At 36.1% G+C, this 16,732-nt stretch overlaps 1 protein-coding gene across 3 annotated transcripts in view; it reads right to left on the bottom strand.

Moving 5' to 3' along the window:
- Nucleotides 1-11,904, bottom strand: part of LOC577819 (protein DENND6A) — a 28,667-nt gene extending 16,763 nt beyond the window's left edge. For 2 of the 3 annotated variants that reach the window (XM_030971966.1, XM_003723800.3), the window contains exons 1-5: nucleotides 11,677-11,904; nucleotides 10,308-10,346; nucleotides 9,613-9,655; nucleotides 8,632-8,747; nucleotides 4,599-4,679 (exon numbers count right to left, since the gene is read on the bottom strand). In XM_030971966.1, coding sequence (XP_030827826.1) covers nucleotides 4,599-4,679; nucleotides 8,632-8,747; nucleotides 9,613-9,655; nucleotides 10,308-10,346; nucleotides 11,677-11,862 — 465 coding nt within the window. In that variant the 5' untranslated portion in view covers nucleotides 11,863-11,904. The remainder of the gene's footprint in view (nucleotides 1-4,598; nucleotides 4,680-8,631; nucleotides 8,748-9,612; nucleotides 9,656-10,307; nucleotides 10,347-11,676) is intronic. The other variant, XM_030971968.1, reaches the window with a different exon arrangement.
- Nucleotides 11,905-16,732: the final 4,828 nt, after the last annotated feature.

Raw genomic sequence — 16,732 nt, 5'->3', positions numbered from 1 at the left:
TGTTGCAGCTTGTAGTTTGTTATCGTCTTCTTTCCTTGATAAAAAAAAAATCCTATATTTTGACACATCTGTATCCTCATAAATGAGTCATAATGATATGCAAACTGCATCACTATAATGTCCACGTTCTCGATGGACTTTAGAATTGCAATAACATTCTGAATAACAAATAAGTGGGCTTTAATTATGGTGGGATATATCGTTCAGTCACTTCAGTGTATTATAATGCTACAATATCCTACATGTAAATGTGACACTCTTGAGTGGAATTCAATTTTGGACGCAAACCCTCAAAGTGGATTCTAATATTTTGCTGTCAGAATATATACATCTATCACATTACCGGTATACATGTACATGTACTTTCCAAGTGGACTTCAAGTTTCAATATCTTATTCTAAGAGTGGCTTTAAAGTAACCACACAAAGAATCAAAAGTGTTTTGAATTGATGCAAAACTCATATCATTGCGAAGGGGAAGCCTTGCCGATCAAATACAACAACTCTTCTCTTCAAAATATGTTTGGGGCCTGCAGTAATCAACTCTCAAAAATGTTAGTTTTGAGATCCAGATTTTCTGCCTTCAGTGGTCCTTTGTAGAGTGTCAATATTTGTGACGTCACATACGGGACACGGCTGTCTAGTTGCATACTGCTACACAGCACTGAGCTGTTCGTCCAGTGTGTGACGTCACTATTTAGAGCTCGCTGGGCTTGTGTGTTTGACTTACGTTCAGGGGCGTTCGAGGGTCTTGAAAAATTGCATTTTACGCCTTTCCATGATATCTATATGATTTCTCAGCAAATTGTTCATGTTTTTCAAGAGAAAATCTTTCCATCCATATGTAATTTGTTCTAATTATGAGTTGTTAGTGAATTTTCTTTGTGTAGCTCCTTTAAAGGGATTGTTTAACAATGTTAAATCTGAGATACACGGTCCTATGTGTTATCAGTGTCTATGATATGGTGTAAAATTGAAGCCCTAAAAAAATTGTGCTTCAAAATGATCACGAAGTGCCTCAAAAAAGTAAAAATCTTTGAGTGACCGGTTTTACCATACTCGTTTTCCCCAAAACCGTTGGCAAACTCAAAATTTAATTTCGATTTTCAATCATAAATATCTTGATAATCAGACAGGCGATCAGCTTGTAAAAGTCATGGGGGTTCCTGACTGACCTAAAGGTTTATAATTATCATTGCAGCATGAGCTAAATCCAGGATTTTTTTAAAGGATCTAAGACAAAGTTACCGGATCCCTTTAAGGAGGCAGTGTTGCATAAATGCATCGGTGATGAGAAGCGAGATGAGGGTAAAATAAGATTATCTTTGTCACCTGCTATTGCCTTTTACATATGTGCAATACCCCTCAGGCAAGATGCAATTACTCTCGATATCGACTTTGTACGCAGACCTGTGCAGTCAGTATGGCATGTATTTGAACGTAATACAGCTAACCTTTCAAATGATGAAAGCACAATCCATCACGTGTTGAGAATGAGAAGGACGTAACACTCTCTTTAAGGGTATAGAGAAATTGACACCATCTTGATCTATTCATTGTATCAACATGTAGCAGTAGTGTCCCAAATCTTATTCCTCTTCCTTTTTTCAAACATCAATATCATAAAATTACGTGATAATAAGTTGTCCCATTTTGTTTTTAACCAAAACGGAAATATTTAAAGAACAAGAGGAATTCCAATGCCTGCATGCTCAGCTCTTTAAGGAGGAGGCCCTTTTATTTCCCTTTTTTTTCTTTCAAAATGGCTGCTCAAAATGGCCGCTGGGTACATTTTCCCTGACAGTCGGGCTATTTTTCAAGATGGCTACCGACATTTCAACAAAAAAAATTAATCAGAAATAGATCCAATTTAGCAGTGTTTTTCACATTTTTTTTCTTTAAAAAAAAAAAATTTCAAAAAAAAATAAAATAAATAGAAGGTGGCCCCCAAAAAGGAAGCGGGCGGGGATGCTAAACATGATGTATATATTTTTTATGGCCTTAATGTGGGATTTTTTTTTTCAACGAGGGGAAAATAGTACATAATGTCAAACTGGCAGTACTTGTACTCTGATAGAGCATTGGATTGCTTTATTATTCCATTACGAATCTCTAACTTGTCCCTAGTTCAGACTACCAAGATCCATAGTATTGCTATACGGTACTATAATCATATACATTGTAGCAATACAATAAGTTATCGCCTTTTCCATAGTCGGAACAATCTTTAAAGGCTAAGTCCACTCAAAAAAAAATAATTTGCTTTTAATAGATGCAGAAAAACAAGAGAAACAGAGCAAAACAAATTTAAAAAGGAAGTTAAGAAACAATGGAAATCGCAAATTGCCAATTTGGTTATCAGTTTGTGACGTCATTGCCTCACTATTTATCAATTGCTATTTTTATCCCATTCATTTCCCTTTCAATCCCCAAAAGCCTGATTTGCCCATGCCTTTGCCCAGGTTATATGACTTGTATCATATTGCGTGCATGACATTTCACAATATTCTTTATAAATTTTTTATATAACATTTTACATGCTTTAACTGAAAGAAATTACTCTATATTAGTGCATCCACACAAAAATATATTACTATCAATATAACTTGGATGCTGATGCGAGGAAATAAGATTCTTAGGGGGAAAATGGGAAATTTATATTATCAATATAAAGAAAACAATTAGTGGATAGTGAGGCAATGACGTCACAGACTCATGAGTGAGTTGTCAATTTTTTTTTTGATTTTCAAACTTTTTTTTTCTTTATCCGATTTTGCTCAAACCTTTTTTGATTGGTTTGTCTGATTTTTCTGCTTCTATTTAAAGTAAATAATAATTGGAGTGGACTTGCCTTTTAAGAGAAATATTGTAAAGAGAAACGAATGGTTAAGCATCGTTTCAACTTTCAAATGAAAAACTAACAAGAGAATCAGGGTTTCTCTCTTCTGACCATCGTACAAAACCATATAAAATGACAGGGCGTATAGTGAGCGTGCACTGATGATTGGCTAGCTGTTACATCAACAGACCTCTTCAAAATAAGTTTGTTCAGACATTTCTTAAAGGTAATACAAAGTTTTGGGAAATTTTGAAAATTGGGTGGATAGTGATTCTTTACAATTTTGATATATTTGGATGCCCCTGTGGATGAATTATAAGCACAAGAAAAATTAACCCCTAAAACACTTCTGCTTTTAAGAAAAATTGATTATAAAAATTTACCGGCGCTCCCGTTAAATTTTGATGAATTTCAAATAGCGACTACGGCCATACATTTTTAGCTGCGACCATGAAAATCTCAGAATATGTAGTTGTGATATATAATTTTCAAACGATAGTAGCTAATTGGTCGATTTTAGTCAAGAAACATTGTTTTATAGCTTAATTAATATCTTGACCTTGAGAGAGAGAGCTATACAACATAAAGAGTTTATTATTTACAATTTCATATTTTTAGACTCGATTTCAACCGCGACAACAATCACTGAATATTGTAGGATCGCATATGCTTCCAATATGTTCATTTGAACCAAATTCATTACCCCATACCAAAACTTTGTATTACCTTTAAGGTGATGTTGTTATTTGGTGTGTACGCCCCTTTCGCTTCACATTCACAACGATTCTTTAAACAAACGGCCTTCTCCATACCAGTTTCATATAAATATCCCCTTGTCTAAACAGGCTGTCAGACTGTGTTCACTGACGGAACATGATTGGAATGGAAGCTGACAAGAGCACCCTATGGTTCTAAACCATTCTCTACATGCTTCCATCCGACTACCATATTGAGAGCATACCAGTGCTAATAAGTACCATTGATGTGACATTCACAATGGAGTAGGAGGCATGTGTATTATAGACAGTGTATGTTCATTCTGTTTTTGTGTACAATAACTGCAATTACTGTTCCTTCTCGCTTCTATGACTAATGCTTGTTCTATTCTGATAAACAGTAATTAATAGGGCATGTGTAAATAAATATCAAGAAGATTGCCTTTTCCATACAAGTACCGAGACCAACCATCATTGCATCAGATTAAAAACATTTCCAAAATTAGTAAGTCGTTATCACTTATCAGTTACAAGTTCAAACAACTGCATGCTACACAGCACTAACCTCATAGTGTATAGATAAATACGGTAAAGAGGAAATATATCATGTAAAAGATCATTTTAAGTTGGTAGCTAACTGAAGAAATAGTAATCATAGAGTAATATGATAAATCACACAAATATTTGCACAGAGTACAGTACATAGGTCATGGCAACATTTTGTAATGGTAAAAATGGCTGATTTCTTTCCTTTACAATACAGTTTTTGAAAATACATGTAGAAATTAAATACCACTAAGGAAGATTATCTTAAAAGACTTGAACATTTAGAAAATAGCAATAACATATTTTCTCACTAAAATGGTTACTACACCCTGTATGTACGTTACACGTATACACAGTACACTGCGAAATTGTAGTTTTAACCAAAACATTTCCCGTTCTTGACAATTAATGTGCAAAACATTACCTTTAAAAAAAAAAGATTTACAAGAAGATCCTTTACGAAGCTTCTGTATTTTCATTTTTAAAATATGAAATTACCTTTTGAAAGTAGCCTCTTCTTGAAGTTTTGTCCTTCACCTGTCGAAAGTAGACAAACCCGTATAAATGAGCAGCATCAATCTAAGGGTTGAGCAAAACAAAACAAAACAAAGAAGATATTATGATGAAAGTGTACCAATCACCTGAAAAAAATAATTTGTGTATAGTTAGAATGTATGAAATCAACTGAGGCTCTTTACGACGAGAAAGCTAACTATGTCGGTATGATACAATGTAAATGAAAGTAGAACTCTATCTATAGTCAATGGTATTTGGGACATATTGGTTAACCCCCTGTGATTCTCTACAAAGTACATGTACATGTAAGTAGCACTGCCAGTGACTATAAAGGTTAATTCAGAGCTTGGGGGTAGCAAAGGGGTTAATCTTTTAGTAGCTCTGAAGTCTGATGAACCACAAGAAAGATTCCAGTAGGCGCGTCTTCATCATCTCGAGATTGCCAAATAGCCCGCTATTTCTGATTTGGGAAATAATCCCGAAGTTACAAATTGCGTCTTCATCAGCTCGAGATTTGACCTCGAAACTTGCACTCGACCTTGAGAAATTAGCTCGAGATATTTTGCTCATCATTAGCGCATAGTGTGAGTCTTCGGTCTGGTGAAGACGCACAGGACAAATAGCTGGATATTTTGGCAAATAGTGGGATATTTTGCAAACTATCCCAAGATATCTTGGGATGACAATCCCGACCAAGTATCCCGCTAATTGCTACTTCGGTCTGATGAAGATAGGCAAAGTAGCTGGATAGTTTGCGATCGGGATAGTTCAAATAGCTGGATATTTGGCAATCTCGAGATAGTGAAGCCAGGCCTAGTGAGATCTTGACCTTCTCTTTGAGGTGGAGAAGGACATAAATAATGCAGCAGCCATAATTCACAGGCACACTCTCGCCCTAAGGGGATTCCACATCTCCAATGGGATATAAAGTCACAAAAGTTCAAGCGAAAACTGATCATTTATAGCTAGCAGATATGATTTAATTCTTCACTTTTTTTCTTCCAGGGATTTTGTTTACGTTATCATAAAAATATATCAAAGAAATTTCAGACAACCAAGAAAGAAAATATCACAATTTCAGTGCTTACTTACTAAAGTCTCTGGTGGTCATTGGCTTTTGCAGGTAATGTTTAAGTCCACATTTTGAAGGGGCACACAAGGACACATTCTGTCATTTCAATTTCTTTTTTTCTTTCTCACTTCATACATGTATATAGTGCAATTACTTTTAAAAAGGGTTGTGTGCCAGTTGTAATGATGACCCCTCAAAAGGCCTCAATCCACCACTAGTTATATTAAGAATATTCTTCAATCTGCAGGGAACCACTGACTGTATTTTCCCCCACACACATAACCCCATTTACTTTCTAAAAATTGTTTATATATTTGAAAAGAATAGCCTCCTCCTCTATCGTGGTACATTTATCCAGATTTTCTTTCGCAGAAGAACTGATTGGAAAATTTGATGTGCACAGCCCAAATCTTGGAAGTCATCCCACAGCAAATTGGGGATTGATTGCATTTTATAATAACAGGATCCTTCCCTAATTAATTGAGTTGGACGCTGTGGCTGCTGGAGTAAAAAGGGGTTGTGCTATATGAGAAATGTCACTTCGATTCGCCTGGAAATACAATCCCCATTTGATATTGATTGCCTGTCTAAGAAACCAGGATGTACATGTACATGTATGTTAATTGGCATTGCACAGATTTTGAAACGGCTGCTCATCCAATCTTCCCAACCCACTTATGTTTGCTGATTTGCTGGTGTTATTGTTAAGAATCTCAGGTACCTGATGTATGTATCATTATGTACAACTATGTTTACAGTACCCTCATGAACTAACATACTTTGGCTGAAAAAGAGGATTCATTGATTAATAATTTACTTTCAGAAATGGAGTTAGATGTTGTGGCTGCATCAAAAAACAAAATGCAATATTGCCATTTTAGGAGAAAAATTAGCTGGAAATCATGGGAACTCCTATTGAAAAATACTACACAGGTACATGGTGCATGTCCAGATGAGGTCTAAACAAATATTGAGAATTCATAGTTTCATACATGTACATGTATGCATTTTGTTACTTTATCATCCTATTGCTTCCATGCACTTTTGAAATTGTCATCAATCATCCATTGCCAGAGGTGATAATGAGCAATTAAACAAAAGGGGGGGGGGGTTCCCCCTCAACCATGCCCCCCTCGAGTTAAAAAGAAAGAAGAGGATTTGGGGGGGGGGTGGCATCTAACAACATTCTCCCCTTTTAAGTAAGAAAATTGGGGGAAATTGGGGGAAAATAGGGGGAAATTGGGGGAAATTGGGAAACAAAAGGGAAAAATAGGGAAGAATAGAGAAAATAAGGGGAAAATAAGGGCAAAATCAGGGAAAATCAGGAAAAAAGGGATAAAAACCGGAAGAAAAAAATCGGGTAAAAAACAAAAACGATTCAAATCAGGTAATTATCAGGCCTGCATTGCCTACGTAATATATTGCTGACCATATTTCAACCCGTTAGATCGCAACTTGTGCAGGTTAGAAATGCTAGAAAGGTATTCAAAATTACCGGTAATGCACAATCAAATTCCTTCAGGATATCCATGATCTATACACGGGTTTGTCAATCTTGAAGGAAGGAATTCAAGGAAATGTGCACTGCTTTTGAGATGACTATCAGAGGCACTCTTGACTTGAGACACACTATCTAACATGCAGTACAGTGTATTTCAACAGGCAGTGTTTTCTCCCTATACATACTACTGTACATGTTCATGAACATGTACAACATGTAAGTATACTGATGGTTTTATAGACGGGATCAATCCAGCACAAATTAGCAATGCTATTATTCCCGTTCAAATTGGTCTTCATTTGTTATGCACTTAAAAGAAAAAAATACATTTCCATATTTGTCCAAAATGTAATACCTCATCATAATTCAAACCAATGCCTGCCCTTGACAACATTGGAACGTGAATTGATTTTACCTATCTCCCAGATTGACAAAGATCTATCCCTTTGCCAAAACAATATACACCTGTCTATTTGATATTCTAAGTACAAAACAAAAGGATAGCTGCTTTGTAAGAATTATTAAATTTTATCTCTGTACTGTCAGTGTGTGGGTTCTCCCTTAAGTTTTCACTGATCTGTTCCAGTCATATTTATGCTCTAACGCAAACTAAATTCAGTAAATTGATGTCAGAGTGAATTTCCCCTTAAAAACTGTCAAACACAGATGAAGAAAAGACAATTTGAATACCTCTAAAAGAGCATTGTGCATGTGTAATTAGTACACTGCAATATATTCTACTTCTCCAGTGCAAGCATTATGAATGTACAATACTGTAACTTCACCGACAATATAACAATACAATACTAACATGCACATTCACCAGATTATTCTCCATTTATAGAGCAACAACTCATATTAACTACACAACAGTTCTACACAACAGTTCTACACAACAGTTATGCCATTCCCCTAAAATAAAACATTACTTCCTAAAATATTATCACATTGGTTCTGAATTTGATTTTTTTTTTTTCCAACTCGTCTCGGATCTCACATAATTATTCATTTTTAACTGATCTCAAATGACATGTAATTATTTATTTTCAAGTCATCTTTAATAAGATACAATTATTCACTTTCAACTCATCATAAATGACATGTAATTATTTTCACATTTTATTTCTTCAACTCATGTTAGATGTCATGTAAATTTGTAATTGTTTATTTTCAACTGATCTTAAATGACACATATTTTTTATTTACATCTTGTTTCTTTCATTCTCTTGTTTACTTCTTTTCACATTTTTCTTCTTCCTTCTCTTTAATTTATAATGCTTTCCATTACCAATATTTGTTGTGGGTCTCTTTATCATTTTCATTCTTCCACAACCCTATTTATCTTGCCTTGATTATGAATTGCAGAGTATGGCACTTCGAAACAATGTACCTGAACTACAATTTTTTTTAACACTTACAAAAATTCTTCAACGTAATCTTACCTGTAATGTAGGAAGGCAATTCTTGTGGTACTCTGTACTCTCTTTACTATTTATGAGGTTTCTCTTGTCTGGGCACCGTCTTATCCTGAAGCTGAATTGAGTGTCTCCCATACACCCTGGAAAGTAACAGACCATTTGAAGTGAAAATAGTTTGCTTAATTATTTTCAATAAGGGTAAATTTTGATAATTTCAGAATGCATCTAATCATCTACCCAACCCCCTTGTGGGTTTTTAGCCAGGATTTCCATATTGAAGAGTATGGATTCCAAAAAGGGGGCTTCCATAGGTATGATGTAGATATTATTTTTAATCATTGGGAATCGGCAATAACCTCCTGGCTAAAAGGCTGCCCCTTAGCTACCCTTGATCTTAAATTAAAAGTCTGCTCTAATGTGTTAATTCAATCATAGATTCGAAAGCCCTCTGACAATGAAATAAAAAGAACTATTTAATATTGAGCATATTATATGATTAAGGAGTTGACTTGTTTATCAATCTATTTATTAATATGAAAGAACAGTACCATTTTTTAAGAAGAAGACAGATAAATGTAAGTATTACAAATAGAAGTCATCGTTGATTTTAATTAGATCGCTTTCTTTTATCCTTTTTTGAGGGGTCATATTATGAATATCTCTAAATCCTCTAAAGTAGATGTTTAATATTGAAAAATATTATTCAATTAAATTCAAATGAACATTTATTTTCTTCCAAACAATACAATTTATAAGTAGGAACATAAATATAATTAAAGAACTTGTATTACAAGGAAGAAGGCGTGAAACCTGAAAAGCTTAGCTATATAAACTTGTTTCTGGTAATCTTGAGGGTTCAAATTAAAAGTGCCTTTAATTTCTACAGAATTTGTTTTCCACAGGCTATACATTTCATATCTGCAACTACATGTAACTCTGACCTTATATTCACCTTTGCTCATATGATAAAATGTATAAATCAAATTAAATTAAGATTTATCTTACCTGAATTTGAATCTGGAAAAGACAGGTAGCATATATTCATTTTCTGTAAAGAAAAATAACATGATATAGAAATATTGGTATTTTAAAATTATGTTTGAATGTAAAAAAATACTAGATATCAAATTAACATTTTGCGATCAATTCTTCAGAATAAAAAAATCCCATTCATTAAAAAAAATATGACTTTATAACACAAATAAAGAAACAGAGCTATTCAATTACAATACACTTGAGATGATCCATACTGAAACACCTCTTTTTAATATTCCTTTTAAAGCTTATCTGCCGTAGTTTGCAGGAGGGATTAGACTGCCCTGCAAGGTCACTGGACAGGTGGTTATCTCATCAACTCAGCTCTCAGTTAACATAAGAAAAAGAGGATCATGGGGGACCAATGGTCACCGATTAGGCATTGTTTGTTATATAGAGGGCGCAATTAGCTACAAGTAGTGCAGTGGGCCTTTAAGTTGTAGATCAAAAGCTTTCTATGCATCAATATTTTTAAAAAGTCTTCCCTCCAATTCAATCTATTATGTAACCAAAGCTGGATTTCATGGAATTTTCAAAAATATTAAGATCATATAATGATTATATAACATATTTATAAGTTGATTATCATATTTTTTTTTAATAAAAAGAAAAGAAAAGTGAAAGTTCATTTGTTTTAAAATGTAAATCACTTTACTTATTCTTACCTCTTTTTCTGTAAGCTTGATGTGTGATGGGTAGATAAACTGTAATAGAAGAAAGGAGAACGTGATCATTCCAATCAGGGTAAAGGAAATTCCAGCAAGACCCTATATTCAGAGGTTTTAACAGTTCTTTCTCATAATCTAAATACTACACTTTCCCCCAAAAATGAGTAGAAAGTATGCTTTCTAAGGATTGGTGATTTTACAAATCTTTTAATTTTCAAAACATGATCTAATTAAAATTATACATCAACTCGATCACATCGAATGATTTAGAATACATTTTTTTAAATATAGTTAGTAATTTTTTCAAGTTCTTTGTATGATTATAACCTCATAGTCATACTCTTGACCCACCAATCAGCTTTAATCTGTGCTGTTAACTATTTAGGAGTCGTCAGTTGTCACTTACATGTAAGTACCGAATTTGAGTGAAATCATTTGAGTTTTGTACAGTGCTGTTTGAAATGCTGAGAATCGATAAAACAGCTTTTAATACACAGCCAGGATAGTAATGCAGCTACAGTGTGAATGACTAGAGCCCGCAGGCCATGATGGCCATCCTCCCCGAACCCACCCTGGTGTAACCAAAACTAATTACAATCTACAGTCAATATATGTAGGAACTTAATTATAAGTATCAATGTACAACATTAATGCAAAAGGAAAACGGGTCACAGCTGTACAGTAAATTGAACAAAATGGCCAGATAATTTAACATAGTCAGTACTCAGTAGGGGCGCCGGTCCGAGAATAAGGATCATCTGCATAAGTGAGGATCGTCTTCGTAAACGCGGACCGATGCGTCATCAAAAATAAGGATCGTCTGCATTTTCGCAGACGTTTCATATTTTTGATTGGCGCGTTGGCAATGCGAAAAAAGGATACATTTTTCCCCCATCGCCAGCAGGTGGTTGTAACCCGAAACCCGCAGAGCGCCGATGAAAAAAGACATCCGCGAAAATGCAGCCGATCCTTATATTTGAGGACGTGTTTTGTCCGCGTTTATGAGGATGATCCACATTCTTGGACCAGCAGCAGCGCCTCTACTTATACTAGATCTAGATCTAGACTAGATCTAGACTAGTAGATCTACTAGATCTAACATTAACAGTCAAGAGAAAAGAAAACAACAATATTATTGCTCTTAGTCTTATAAGGAATACTAAAGCATAATGGGAAAATAAAGAACCCCCTTGTCAATTCTACATCAAATGCCAGGTGGGCAGACATAAAAATAAACAGAATAGTATATTATAGGGCTCCCATTTATAATCAAAACAACAAAAGAAATGAATGACAGAGGAACAAAGGAATGGGACTACAGTCGGCACACTGTTAAGGCACCTGTTAAGATGTTTTTCGCACTCACCTCAAGAGCTTGTCCGAGTTCAAGATCAAACGTCACAACACAAAAACAATGAAACCATTCTGAAAATCCATCCCATGGAAGGATCTTCCGACTTCCATCTCTTGTATTTTCCGACATTTCTTCATTATCTGTGTCAGAAATACGACGAAAAGCGACTTTGTTTTCACCTTCCCGTAAAGTCGCCATTGTTTCTTTCTCGAGGTTGCGCGTGCGCTCTATCGTATTGAGTATCAGTGATTCAAACTAGGAGGGGCCAACAAAGTGACAAACATAAACAACAGACTTGTGCATAGATGCGGCTTATCATAATAATTTTCCTTGAACTCTTTTATTCCATTTCTAATAGAACTTTCTGTTGCTATTAAAACACAGTATTTTTAGTAAGAGCACTTTTTTTCTTACCCGAATGAAAACAAAAATGAGAAGAAACTGAAGAGGAGAAAACGAAATAGGAAAAGGCAATTATTATATACAAGGAGAATCTATAAGAAGAGGAAAGAAAAGAGGAAAAGAAACAGGAAGAAATAACGAGAGAAAAAAGGGAGAAAGAAAGAGAGAAAAAAATGAATAAATGAGTGAAAGAATGAGGGATCGAGAAGAAGAAGTAGAAAAAGAAGAAGAAATGCTGACCGGGCAGAAAGAAGGAAGAGAAAAGGAGACTTGACTATAATAGAAGAAGAGAAGGGAGATGGTGAGGAATGATCGAGCTGGGCGAGGAAAGGGGAGAAGCAAAAGACCATACCTCAAAATTGCTGAAAATTACTTTAAAATCAGATTTATTTTAGCACGATCGAGGACAATGCTTAAGGGGGCACCTTTTCATTCTTCACTAACCTATATCCCGCCCCAGTGGCGTAATGAGCAAAAACGTTTGGGGGCCTGACAAAAAAAATTCCGAATCACCCCACTCTAACATGCAGGTCCCGCTGAATTACGTTTCTCAAAGTGGGGTCTAGGGGCAAAGCCCCGGTGGGGTTCAAGGGGCGAAGCCCCCGAAGCTCAAGGGGTATGGGCATCAGTGGCGGATCCAGGAATTTCTTACCGGGGGGGGCACAAAATGGCATGGGGTGAAATATATGTAAAACGATGAAGCAACAGAATGAGGCTTTAACGGCGAGGGAGCGGAGCGACCAAGCAGGGGGTGGGTCGAGGAGGGGGCTCTGGCCCCCTCCCAGAGTAAGAAGCATTTGCAATTTTAGAACCAAATTAGACTCATTTTCAGGCATTTCCTGTAGTAATATGACGTAAAATTGCTTTCTCCTACCCCTACCAAGAGTAGGGATCTTTTCCATTTTGAGAACCACATTTGGCGCATCAATGTCCACCGGCACTTCATGGAAAAAAAGAGGCCCTCTGATTAGTTGGAAGTTAGAGAAAAGTGATCTGTCACATCGTGAGACGTTGTATAGCTTTGATGCCGCACAATGCACAACACGGTGATCCGGTACTTCACCAGTAGTACTTGCAAAAATTATCTCGAGTGTAAACTGTGTCGTTATCAGGGGCGTCGCTAGATCTTTTTCAGTGGGGGATGGGGGGGGTGTAGAGGCCGCCGACTACCGACAAAATGAGCCACCAATATTATTACCGACAAATATAAAAATGCCAATGTCCAAATGTCTACAAATTTATCCCTTTAAACCCGGGCCAGGAACTAAGTTATTTTTCAGTTTTCCCCTCCCGCGCGAAGCGCGGAAGCTTTGACACTTCATTAAATTATTAGAGAAAGAAGACGATCCGTTGTACTGTTCTCGACTCTTCAAGCTTGTTTCGCCCCTCCCGCGCAAAGCGCGGAAGCTTTGACGTTTAATTTAATTATTAGAGAAAGAATACGATTCATTGTACCGGACCCGACTCTTCATCCTTGTCTGAATTCAGTTCCCCTCCCCTCCCGCGCTAAGCGCGGAAGCTTTGACGTTTCAATTCATTATTACTCTTAATCCTTGTCTGAATTCATTTTCGCTCATCCCGCGCGAAGCGCTGAAGCTTTCACGTTTTATTAAATTATTAGAGAAAGAAGACGATTCGTTGTATCGTGTTCTTGTCTGAATTTAGTTTCCCCCCTCCCGCGCAAAGCGCGGAAGCCTTCGACACTTCATTAAACTATTAGAGAAAGAAGACGATCCGTTGTAATGTTCTCGATTCTTATTTCTTGTTCGCCTATCCCCGGAAGCATTGACGTTTCATTTAATTATTAGAGAAAGAAGACGATTCGTTGTACCGTTCTCTACTTTTAATCTTGTCTGAATTCAATTCCCTCACTGGGCCCCTTAACGGTATATGTGCAGTGTTATATGATGTAAGTATAGAACGCTCGTTCGCAAATCTGTGCATGTTCATCAGCCCGAGTGGTGGTTAGCATGTTATCTCCCGACAGTGCTTTGCACAGTAGCTTCTGGAAAGGAATTAGTGTTACTGTTCGTGGCCACTGTAAGGCCCTTAGTGACTATAAAAAACATATGCTCTTCCTGGCTATTTGGGAATGGGTCAGTTTGCAAGAAATAATGGAGAAACTTTAGCATTTTGTTGAAAATCATGTGATAAGAGGACACTTTTTTTTTTGGTCTCCAAATTGAAAATTTAACATTTTGCTCCGTTGGGGGGGGGGGGGGGGGGGGGGTAAGGTCAACTATTTTAGGTCAGCCATTGGTATAATCTTTTTTTTTTTTTTTTAATTAAAAGAAAAGTAGACAAAAAAATAGCCAAAGGGGGGGGGGGGGTTTCCTCCAAAATACACACATAAAAAATACCAAAGGGGGGTTCAACCCCAACCCCCCCCCCCCCCTGCGTACGCGCCTGCTATATGCGATACAAAGGGACTTGGTAACATAATCGTTCAGATGCGCGGATAGGGGGTGTCTGAGGGGGAATGTGGCCCCCCTCAATTGAAAGCAAATTGAATTTTTAAACTCAATCAATGGGGCAATTTGGTCATAGGCCTACTTTTTATATTGTGTAACCCACCCTTGAAAATCGGGGGGGGGGGCAGAGGGACATGTCCCCCTGTCCACCCCATGATTGACGCCCATGGCTGCATAGACAGTGGCGTATGTAGGTATCATTAATTTTGACCCCCCCCCCCCCCATCGGGCCCCGCCAATAAATTGATAATGATACATAACTGTACGTGAGCGATCCAAGCAAGAAAATAAAATAAAATTTTATTGTACATCGAAATCCACGCAAGCCGAATGTGAGGATTTTCGGTCATCCCCGCCAAGAATAATTTTTGATTTGATCATTTTGTATATGATAACATACATTAAATATTTAGGCGCTCCCCGAGAACAGTGGTTGCTCGAAAATTGGATCTCTAAAGACTTTGAAGAACCCCAGTCCCCCCCCCCCCCACCTCGTGTGTCTATTCAATTCAATTTCAAAATTCAAATTCAAATTTGATTGATTTTAATCCAAACTAGTACTAATGGGATAATTCTCAATTTTGTTTATACATTGAATAACAAATTTCAAAATTATAGTGTAACAAAGATAATTGAGTGTCAGAGTAAAGATAAAAATAACCTGGAATGACACAATTTTAACATACTATGTTTTTCTGGAATATTATATACAGGGACGAAAATAAACTATATTAATCGTAATACTTTTTACAATTTTGTTTCCTTTTCTTTTCAAATAAAAAGGACAAAATAAAAAAATGCAACAAACTGGTAAGACAATATACATAATGTTTTATGATAACTAACCCCTCCTCACGAGATGACCCCGACAACTCGCCCTATTCAAAATCCAAACTATTGGGAGACAGTGACTATGGGAAGACAATAAATAGTCCTTTTAACAATACTAAATTACATCGAGATTAATAATAATGTTTTTGTTTTTTAATCAATCTACTAATTTCGTAAATGGTCATAATGTAATAGACTTAATATTGCAAAAGTCAAAATATATTAATAGCATAAAGATAAACAGCAATGGAATATAAGAGGTAAGAAATTACGTGGTCAAAAAACAATACTTGAACTTTGTATCTATTTATACATACATATAAACATACATACATACACACATATGTATTTATTAACTAATTAGCGGAGGAAGGGGATGTTATGTGCATTTTGATGTTGATTTATTATTTAGTAGTTCTATTCGTTTGTCGTACATTTCGCTTATTCCAAATATTATTATAATTGCATTTATGTCGGTGTCGTCATTGGACATCATAGTTTAAATTTCACATCGTTGTTTAGGTCTTGAAAGTCCGGTACTACATTTTTAAGTTTAGAGTATATTTTAAATCTGGGTTAAGTACACTGTCGCATAGTTGGAATCATTTTTTTTTACCACAATTTATGGAATTATTTTGACAATGATTTATTCCTAATACTAATAGATCTAGCTAATAGTATACATTCTCAGATTTTATTGAATAATAATTTGCCATTGTTTGATTTGCGTGACTGCTAAAGCATGCGTATGCTGCTATGCTTATCAACTAGGGGACCTACGCCCTTAAGTCATAAATGACATTAATGAGGATTAATGCCCTACAAAAGGGCACTAATATTGCAGTTCCCACAGATACAAAATAAAAAATTAAATGCAATAAATTGTCAATAATTCATTGCATTTTACCCCGGCCCACAACATAATTTTTTTTTCTGTACAACCATGCATTATGGCTCAAGGCATGGGCACACAGAATTTTTTTCCTAAATTATGCCCCAAATCAAGCCATCTATCCATCAATTTTTAAACAAATCTTCAACTTCTGAGGGGGGCACACCCCTCCCCCCCCCCCCTCAGACACCCCCTGCGTTCTACTGTTTAATTTGGCAAAAATTATGCACCAAATCAAGCCATTTATACATCGATTAAAAAAAAAATCTTCAACTGCTGAGAGGGGCACATCCCCCTCAGACACCCCCCTGCGTTCCTGTTCCTTGTTAGTTAAACTTAAGACTGTTTTCTTTTTAAATATGGCAAAAAAAATGCACCAAATTGAGCCATCTATCCATGAATTAAAAAAAAAAAATCTTCAACTTCTGAGGGGGGCACATCCCCCTCAGACATCCCCTGCGTTCTCCTGTTT

Source organism: Strongylocentrotus purpuratus, unplaced genomic scaffold (assembly GCF_000002235.5).
Source record: "Strongylocentrotus purpuratus isolate Spur 01 unplaced genomic scaffold, Spur_5.0 spur5_scaffold_6, whole genome shotgun sequence".
Classification (NCBI taxonomy): domain Eukaryota; kingdom Metazoa; phylum Echinodermata; class Echinoidea; order Camarodonta; family Strongylocentrotidae; genus Strongylocentrotus; species Strongylocentrotus purpuratus.
This window is presented reverse-complemented; position numbering and strand designations above follow the sequence as displayed.